The sequence below is a fragment of the Nanorana parkeri genome, unplaced genomic scaffold, assembly GCF_000935625.1.
Source record: "Nanorana parkeri isolate BGI_ZX_2015 unplaced genomic scaffold, ASM93562v1 scaffold1233, whole genome shotgun sequence".
NCBI classification, from domain to species: Eukaryota; Metazoa; Chordata; class Amphibia; order Anura; family Dicroglossidae; genus Nanorana; species Nanorana parkeri.
Window position 1 is genome coordinate 436,371 of NW_017307501.1, and position 10,374 is coordinate 446,744.

Here is a 10,374-nt window from a genome sequence, read left to right on the forward strand (position 1 = left end):
GGGCGGGGGTACCCTTGGAGTTATGGAGGGGCGCGGGGGTACCCTTGGAGTTATGGAGGGGCGCGGGAGGTACACTTGGAGGCACATAGAGCCACACTAGGGGCACAGGGGGTACCCTTGCAGTTATGGAGGGGCACAGGGGGTACACTAGGGGCACAGGGGGGTCCCCCTTGGAGCATTCGTAATCTCAAAGCTTTAAATCTAGTGTATTGTCATTTTTGAGGGAGGCCGGGAACCAACTCCCTCACTTCCCATTGACTTGCATTATATTCGGGGGTTTCAATGTACATCGGTTTCTATTTGCAGCCATTCTTTCAGGAACCTGACCCTGGTGTAAACAGAGGGCTTCCTGTATCTGGAGAGCGGTGATGTCACTCCTGTGTTATGTATCTTGTATCTGGGCGGGGAGCGATGCATTGTCATTGATGATTGATTATTTTTCACACTTTAGAATGCTTTATTTTTTTATTCCCTGTCACATGACCAGATTTGGTTATTTATCATGTTTTAGGTTCTGGAATTTTCCGGTTCCTTTCCTAGTATTAGAATTCATATTTCGTACTCGGAAGGAGCTGCTTTTGTTAATTTGGGGGAAGATTTGAGCGCGGCATGCGGGCGAAGCCAAATCTCGTCTTGTTAATTGCTCGCTGACTGCCGTCGCGGTTTACGGGAACGCTGATCCTGAATGAGAAGGAAACATCTGTCACAATGAATAGCTCACCTTTGGTAGCACAATGGAACGCTCCGCCTGATGGGATAATCCCGATATATTAATTAACGTTCCCAAGTTCCGGCCAATTGTCAGCGCCGCTCATGTGGAAATGGGAACTAATCAGATCTGCCGCGCGCAGGAAATTCCGTTCCAGATACTTTGTATTTCTTTTTAAAGGGACATCGCTCTTCATTTTCTTTATCGGTAGTGAAGTGAAGAGTTTGTATTGATGAGTTACAGCTGACGGTGAGTGTTCACATTCTGGAGGCAGCCATGACTCCGCCCCTTCTGTCCTCCACGCAGCCTAGTGATTGGTTAATAAGTGGGAGGGGTGGGGCTTAGCACATGTGTGTAAGATAACGAAGGCGGATGTTCTTCATAGGGGGTCCCTGACAGCGTAGCTGGCTCATTGACTTGTAATTGGTGTTCCTTGGCATGTTAACCCCTTACTGACCATAATCGCAAGGTGTATGGAAGGCGTGCGACCTCTGCTACTGTAAGGTCGCACGACTTTTGTCTTACGAGCATATTTGAAAACCCGCCGAGAATCGTACGATTGTCTGCGGGTTTGTGGCATGCTCGTAAGACAAATGCCGAACGGGCCGGGGTGCACAAGCGCACACTGCCCGTTCAGCATTGCAGTCATCGGAAGCACGCCCCTCAAGATGGGCAGATCGTACGTTTAAAAAAAAAAAAATTACCTTACAACCATCGCAAGACAAAGTTGTAAGGTCTATGGCCACCTTTTAAATTGGGCCTTCATTAGTGGTAAATGGTAATTCATATCTCCTGATGAGAGATGGATGGACACACACATACACTATATTGTCAAGTATATAATATAGTCATAAGTATTGGGCCCCTCCCCCTCCAAATCATGTGATTCCGGTGTTCCAATCCCCTCCATGGCCCCCGGTGTATAGGATGAGGCACCTCGGCATGCAGACACTTCTACAGACATTGGTGAGAGAACGGGTCGCTCTCAGGAGCTCAGTGACTACAAGCGCGGTGCCGTGATAGGTTGTCACCTGTGCAATAAGTCCGTCCGTGACATTTCCTGGCTACTAAATATTCCGCCGCGGTCACCTGTTACTGGGATTAGAACAAAGTGGAAGCAACTGGGAACAACAGCAACTCAGCCAGGAAGTGGTCGGCCACGTCACATGACAGAGCGGGGTCAGCGCATGCTGAAGCGCACAGTGCGCAGAAGTCGCCAACTGTCTGCAGAGTCAATAGCTACAGACCTCCAAACTCCATGCGGCCTTCAGCTTGGCGCAACAACAGTGCGTAGAGAGCTTCATGGAACGGGTTTCCATGGCCGAGCAGCTGCATCCAAGCCTTACATCACCAAGTGCAATGCAAAGCGTGGGATGCCGTGGTGTAAAGCACGCCGCCACTGGACTCTAGAGAAGGGGAGACGTGTTCTCTGGAGTGACCAATCACGCTTCTCTGTCTGGCAATCCGATGGGCGTGTCTGGGTTTGGCGGTTGCCAGGAGAACGGTACTTGCCTGACTGCATTGTGCCAAGTGTAAAGTTTGGGAGGGGATGTTTTTTCGGGGGTTGGGCTCGGCCCCTTAGCTCCAGTGAAGGGAACTCTTAAGGCATCAGCACACCAAGATATTTTGGACAATTTCATGCTCCCAACTTTATGGGGACAGTGTGGGGACGCCCCTTCCTGTTCCTACGCACGGGTCCTGACCTCAACCCCATAGAACACCTTTGCGATGAATTAGAGCGGAGACTGCAAGCCCCTCCCCCAACATCAGCACCTGACCTCCCAAATGGTCCAACATTCCCATAGACACACTCCTAAACCTTGTGGACGCCTTCCCAGAAGAGGCGGAGCTGTTATAGCGGCAAAGGGCTGAGCCAACCCAATACTGAACCCTACGGACTAAGACTGGGATGCCATTAAAGCTCATGTGCGTGCAAAGGCGCCCCGATACAAAAAAACAAGATCTAATTCTGGATAACCGGAGTTTGTGTTTTAGTTTTGCAGTTTCACTGAAACCTCCACAAAGGGAGAAGAATAAACTGACATTTCAGTGAAAAGTTAAATATTCACCAACTGCAGCAAACTTCAGTGTTTACCTAACTCCTTTCTGCACGTTGGATCACGACAACCACGTCATAGCTAAAATATAATCCCGGGTCTGTACCCCCGCTGTGCCCATTATGAGGGGCTCCCACCATCCCTGTGCTGAGTTCCCGGGTCTGTACCCCCGCTGTGCCCATTATGAGGGGCGCCCACCATCCCTGTGCTGAGTTCCCGGGTCTGTACCCCCGCTGTGCCCATTATGAGGGGCGCCCACCATCCCTGTGCTGAGTTCCCGGGTCTGTACCCCCGCTGTGCCCATTATGAGGGGCGCCCACCATCCCTGTGCTGAGTTCCCGGGTCTGTACCCCCGCTGTGCCCATTATGAGGGGCGCCCACCATCCCTGTGCTGAGTTCCCGGGTCTGTACCCCCGCTGTGCCCATTATGAGGGGCGCCCACCATCCCTGTGCTGAGTTCCCGGGTCTGTACCCCCGCTGTGCCCATTATGAGGGGCGCCCACCATCCCTGTGCTGAGTTCCCGGGTCTGTACCCCCGCTGTGCCCATTATGAGGGGCGCCCACCATCCCTGTGCTGAGTTCCCGGGTCTGTACCCCCGCTGTGCCCATTATGAGGGGCGCCCACCATCCCTGTGCTGAGTTCCCGGGTCTGTACCCCCGCTGTGCCCATTATGAGGGGCGCCCACCATCCCTGTGCTGAGTTCCCGGGTCTGTACCCCCGCTGTGCCCATTATGAGGGGCGCCCACCATCCCTGTGCTGAGTTCCCGGGTCTGTACCCCCGCTGTGCCCATTATGAGGGGCGCCCACCATCCCTGTGCTGAGTTCCCGGGTCTGTACCCCCGCTGTGCCCATTATGAGGGGCGCCCACCATCCCTGTGCTGAGTTCCCGGGTCTGTACCCCCGCTGTGCCCATTATGAGGGGCGCCCACCATCCCTGTGCTGAGTTCCCGGGTCTGTACCCCCGCTGTGCCCATTATGAGGGGCGCCCACCATCCCTGTGCTGAGTTCCCGGGTCTGTACCCCCGCTGTGCCCATTATGAGGGGCGCCCACCATCCCTGTGCTGAGTTCCCGGGTCTGTACCCCCGCTGTGCCCATTATGAGGGGCGCCCACCATCCCTGTGCTGAGTTCCCGGGTCTGTACCCCCGCTGTGCCCATTATGAGGGGCGCCCACCATCCCTGTGCTGAGTTCCCGGGTCTGTACCCCCGCTGTGCCCATTATGAGGGGCGCCCACCATCCCTGTGCTGAGTTCCCGGGTCTGTACACCCTCTGTACCCATTATGAGGGGCTCCCCCCATCCTGTGCTGCTGTGCAGGTGCTGGGTACACAAAGTAGAAAGCGGAACTCCAGCCAAACGTAACGGGATAAAAATAAATATTACAGATAAAATAATAAAACGAGCTTCTGCTGCAATATTCCCCTTCAATCCAGAGATTTGCCCCGCAGTCCTCCTTTTCTGCCACTAGGTGTCCTCAGTCTGATGTCCAGCATCATTCAACCCACTTCCTCTGAGCTCAGCTCCCCCTGGACTGCAAAGTGAAAATAGGAGCACAGCGATGAGCTCATCTCTCTAGCCCTCTGCCTTCTCTTCCTATAAGCATGATTCTTGTCATTATATAATGATAATAATTATTGGTTCCTTATGCTGCTTCTTCCTCCAGTCCTGCTGTACAGGGGCTGATACCAGGTTACTGATTGACCCCCTGGGCCCCCCCCCCCCCTCTGATTGGGCAATAACTCCTCGCTCCCTCTCCTATCGGCATGCTTTTTCTCATCACATGATCTGATTGGCTCCTTTTGCTGCTCCTTCCTCTTCCACTGGAGCCCTGCTCTACAGGTACTGATGGAGGCTGCTACCCGGTCACATTTTATTTACAGTTTCGTTGCCGGGAGGTCCGAATGGATGTTGTGTACGAGGATCTGATTACATTGTATCTGGTGAGTGATGAGTCCTCCTTCCTGTGGGATGACCTGTGACTCCTCATTGTCCTTCCCGGCTTATCTCCCGAGCTGGAAAATGGCCCACAGGAGAGGGGAGGGGACCCGGCGGCATACCTCATCCCACCGGGTGAACGTCCCCTCCTCTCTCTGCCGGCGTCCATCACCAAGATGGCAGGCGTCAATCAGATGGCCGCGCTTGCGCAATGATGTCACCCCTGACCCAAATCCAATAATGGAATATATTGCAGCTCAGCACTCATTGGATGTCTCTGCTGCATTCACTTTCTGGATAAGAACAATTTTTTTCTGCATGCACAGGAGAAGGGGGCGGGGGGGCTGTTCTGTAGGGCGACAACGCTGCACCTATATAGATACAATACGATGAGTGTTGTCACCCTATGAATTATTGAAGAATATTTCTCAAGGTGGCCAGGTACCCGCATCCGAAGTTCACGATGAGCGTTGTCACCCCATGACAGGAAGCGGCAGGGTCACCAGGGATGATTTTCATGGAAGCTGTGATTGGGTGTTCCTTCTACATCAATAGTGTGTTAATCCTCCCAACAGCCAATCGGAATTCATCTTTCATTGTCCATCAATGCCATGCGCAATGCTGAGATCGGCGTGCGGTCAGGTTTGTACAGGGCGCGTGGACGAGTTTGCAGACATTGGCGCAGGAGATCGGCGCGCGTCCACCATGATCAGTAATTTGCTGGTCGGTCGGTTTGCTGGAACATTTTCTACGCTCATTTTGTTGGATTTTGCTGACCTGGAATTAACCAGCCCGGGGGGGGGACCCTTTCCACCTGTAGCTGGGGGTGTAATGGCCGTTCATTTTCCGGGGGCCCTTAATGCACCTCCCAGGGCCAGTTAAAGGCTCATGTTTCCACTGCAGCACATATATATTCCTATTACACGGGTTGCAGCGTGCTGATTGGCTGCTTTGTATGCTTACTCCATGTATGCATGAGGGCTTGTTCACGCCTAATACGGTGCGTTCCAGTACGGTTATCACATAATGAAATCCTCCGTGCGTTGTGGGGCAGGAGGGGGCGTGAAGGTGCATTCAAGTCTATGGCACCGCAGCCGCGCCTCTCACCCTGTAGTGCGGTCACATAGAATGGTGCGGCACCGGACCGTTGTGGAACGCACTGCATTAGGTGTGAACAAGCCCTGAAAGTCGAAGTCCAGATACAAAATGTATATTCCTCAATAGCCACAAAGGATATAAACCCGTATTTTGTGTACCCGGACCTCATCAATGGGCTGTACATTGTACAGAGAGCAGAGCTGTGGGAGGGACCCAGCAGACCCCACCCACTACAGGAGGGGGCGGAGACTAGACCAGTCACCCTTTACCAGGAGAGAGAGCAGCAGTGACCGGTCTTTATTACAGGAGGGGGCGGAGACGAGACCAGTCACCCCCCACAAGGAGAGAGCAGCAGTGACCGGTCTTTATTACAGGAGGGGGCAGATTTTCGGTATTTCGTGCTCCTCTCCGATCACTGTTCTGGACTTGGACAATACAAAGCCGATTCTACAATTGGGGGATGTGATGGGGAAGGTGGAACAATTTGTATGGAGCGGATCAGATGTTGGGGATACAATTGTATCTCATGTTCCTGGTGGTTTGGTGTCTGGGCATTGTGTGGGAAGCACCGCCTGGATCAGACGCAGCCCTTTCCCCGCACTCCTCCGTCTCGGGTCAGCTCATTATTAGCGGAGACACAATGAGGCTTTTGAGCCGATGCCCAGAGTGTCCCGGCCATGATCATCTCCATGCTCGGTGCCCCTCCCCCGCCCTCCCCTGTCCCCGGCACATTCCTGGCTTTTCCTCCCTGTGACCAGCCGAATATACTGTTTGCGTTGAGCAACACTCCGGCTTTTGTCGACACCATTGAGCCGGATCTTCAGCTCCTTATCAGCCCCACGATGACTTCTGAAGTGTTATTATGGAATGTGAGAAGAACCGCCATTGTGTGCGGAGGAAATCTACAAAACGTACACAGAACGTTTCATCTGCTTGTAGTTTGCTTTCCCGGGTTCCTCCCTCTTGCACCCCACATGCCCCCCCCCCACCGCCATCATCATCATCATCATCATCATTACATTCTAAAAATCTTTCAGTTTTCATTATTTTGAGTCCCAGTGATGCCATCACTGGGTCTCTGTGCAATGCCGGCAGATCATGGCTGGTGGGAGGAGCCAGCAGGGTGCTGTACATAGCTTCCTGAAAACATCACAGCCCGCTGCCTCGGTACTCCTCTCAAGAGCCCGGATCGAAGCAGTGGGCCGCCTCTTGGGGAGGAGTTATGCAAATTTGTTAATGCGTGGGTGTCAGTCTGGAGGAGTGGGCGTTCCCAGGCAGGCTGTATTTGCATGCAGACCACCCACATGTGATGCGGATCCTCCCATGATTGAAAGAACTGAAATCCAATGAATGAAAGGGGCGGGGCCAGAAATAGTCAGGCTGGGGAGGAAGTGCAAGATGATGCGGGATGTCCTCCAGCCAGGCAATGAGGCGGAGCTCTATCTGACTTTGCTGCAGCTTCTAATGCACATTGTGAGAAGAAGTGTGCAGAGACATCAGAGGAAGAGGGGAGGAGCCGCTACAACTGTACAAGACTGAAGGGAAGGCCGGAGGTCAGATAGAAGACTGAAGGGGAGGACGGAGGTCAGATAGAAGACTGAAGGGGAGGACGGAGGTCAGATAGAAGACTGAAGGGGAGGACGGAGGTCAGATAGAAGACTGAAGGGGAGGACGGAGGTCAGATAGAAGACTGAAGGGGAGGACGGAGGTCAGATAGAAGACTGAAGGGGAGGACGGAGGTCAGATAGAAGACTGAAGGGGAGGACGGAGGTCAGATAGAAGACTGAAGGGGAGGACGGAGGTCAGATAGAAGACTGAAGGGGAGGACGGAGGTCAGATAGAAGACTGAAGGGGAGGACGGAGGTCAGATAGAAGACTGAAGGGGAGGACGGAGGTCAGATAGAAGACTGAAGGGGAGGACGGAGGTCAGATAGAAGACTGAAGGGGAGATTTCAATTTTAGTTTTGGGTAGAATAGTGGACACATCCTTTATTTTGCGGCTTGGGGGGAGAGGCTATCTTTCCATAGTAGAGACCGCCATGTGACGGTGGTGGTTGGACGTGGTGTGTCGGCCTCCTGTAGCTCGGTCGGATGTTCGGGATCTTCAGCCTCCGTTAACGCTGCGTTCTTCTCTTGCAGAAAAAAGCGAAGGGTCAGGAGCTCTTCGACCAGATCATGTACCACCTGGACCTCATCGAGAAGGACTACTTTGGTTTACAGTTCATGGATTCCGCCCAAGTGCCTGTAAGTTCAGTTCCTCCTCCAGTGAAGGGGGATTCGGGTTATCAGAGAGAGATGGGGGGGCGGGTTTGGGTCCAGAACGGTGAAGAAGGGCAGGCTATGGGGTCCGGCGGAGGGGAGAAGGATTTTCGGTGACCTGGAGTAAGAAAAGGACATATGGGTTATGTGCAGGATCGAATAACGGGGTCCAGTAGAGGAATGAAGGGCAGGGATTTGGGGTTTAATATAGTGATACAAGGGCAGGGCATTGGGGTGTCATAGGGCAATAGAAGGGCAGGGCATTGGGGTGTCATAGGGCAATAGAAGGGTAGGGCATTGGGGTGTCATAGGGCAATAGAAGGGCAGGGCATTGGGGTGTCATAGGGCATTGGGGTGTAATGGGGCAAATGAAGGGCAGGGAATTGGGGTGTAATAGGAGCACATGGTTTTGGGGTTCCGTCCAGTAAAAATCAAGCAGGGCATTTGGGTGTAACAGAATTGGAAGAGGTTATAGTGAATAAGCCCTCGTTCGCACCTGAACGTTTTGTAGCGCGTTCTACGCTCGACGAACGCTCTACAAGACGCTCAAACATCTAAATCCCATTGTATTCTATGGGTCTGGTTCCCACCTTGGCGTATTTCCGCCCGTCCCTAACGCGATACAAAACGGCCCACGCCTGGAAAGGTACAGGTACTACATTGGGCCGTTTTTTGTTGCGCGTTTCACTATAACAGAGTTCTGAATGGATTTGGGTGATTCCAGAAATCGGGTCCAGCACAGGAGAAGGATAGACGCTGCACCCTTCCTGTGGCCCCCCAGAGTCCCTCTCTACAGGGAGATGTCAGTGTGGGGGAGGGCCAGGCTGAGAATGAGAAGGTCTGGCCATGTTTTTCTTCATCTGCCAGTCTGTTTTCTTTCTTAAACTACCTGCCACCCCGAGGGGAACATTTTATAAAATGATGACGGAGATATTCTGCAGGAGGAGGCGCCTCCTACCTCATGCCACAAAGATGGGAAAATCTCTCCTCGCAGCACCTCACATGACCCGGAGGAGAGGCTGATGATTTCACATGTCTGACATGAAATGATTGGTTACTGAGAGGAGTCTCTGTACAGAGGAGCTTACACTCTAATGTCCCCTCCCCCCACAGTCACATCAGTCTCTGTACAGAGGAGCTTACACTCTAATGTCCCCTCCCCCCACAGTCACATCAGTCTCTGTACAGAGGAGCTTACACTCTAATGTCAAAAAGCTGGATCTTTTGTATATTTTTGGGATGAATTGATCACATTTGAACCTTTTTTCTTATTTTTGCAGCATTGGTTGGATACGACGAAGAGCATCAAGAAACAAGTGGCCAGTAAGTACTGCTCTCCGATTGGTCCTCTGGTTAATGGCGGCGTATCTGATTGACGTGTCATGTTTGTCTGCCGCTACACATTGAACTTGACATAATCCGGCCGCTCCATATGTCTCTATGAAGGGGGGGGGGGGGGGGGGGGGGCGCGCCAGTCTAAGAGGGGGTGGCGAGCACGCCGCGGTCATCTCCGCAGGACGTCGCCGGCTGCGAGCGACATTGACGACTCCGTTCGCTGAGTGGTCAGTCTTCCGGCGTTCGCCGCAACGGTCGTTTATTTTCCGCCAGCTGAAAATAACATTTCACTGGCTTTGTAGAGGGCTATGGGTGTTTGATGGGCAGCTTTCACTGCTGGGTTGCTGTGGAGGGCGTTTAGGGCTCATTCACACAATGTGCGCCGACTCAATGCGAGGACGCAGAGAAGACGATTGTTCGCATTTGTACTCTGTGCAGAAAATTGTTACAATGTTAAAAACAAAAGTCAACACTTTGTTGCATTCTTTACCATAGATCGCGGTGCGCGTGCTGAACATACACCAACACGCGTGTTATGAGCCCCGTAAAGGGAACCCGTTGGGTGTGAATAGTCCCTAAGGCCCATTTACGTTTAAAATAACATTTTAAAATAAGGGGGCCCCCGGATACCTCCCTCAGGTAATGAGTTTGGGGTACAGAATACCGCGGGGTCCCGCACGCAATGATTCTCTTGTTGCGCTCGCACCGCAAATGTTGATTTTTATGGCGGAATGGCAATAAAACGGCCGCTGATGCTGGCTGACGTCACTGACCATATATGGTCATGTCCATATATGGTCAATGGCGTCCCCTTAAAGGAGAACTATGAGGGGGGTGGAGGTGCTTTTTCACTCACCTCATAGTTCTAGCCGACCTGTGACAATGAGACTGTCACAGGTCGGCTCAGTAGATCGGGAGGTGAGCGGACACATACCGGCGTTCGCTCACCTCTCGATCCTGTCACAGCTCTCTGCCGTGACAG

The 10,374-nt window shown here is 52.7% G+C and overlaps 1 protein-coding gene across 1 annotated transcript in view; it reads left to right on the plus strand.

Moving 5' to 3' along the window:
* Positions 1–10,374, plus strand: part of EPB41L5 (erythrocyte membrane protein band 4.1 like 5) — a 73,041-nt gene that overhangs the window by 7,399 nt on the left and 55,268 nt on the right. Inside the window, exons 3-4 of the mRNA XM_018568717.1 lie at positions 7,938–8,042; positions 9,338–9,380. Coding sequence (XP_018424219.1) covers positions 7,938–8,042; positions 9,338–9,380 — 148 coding nt within the window. The remainder of the gene's footprint in view (positions 1–7,937; positions 8,043–9,337; positions 9,381–10,374) is intronic.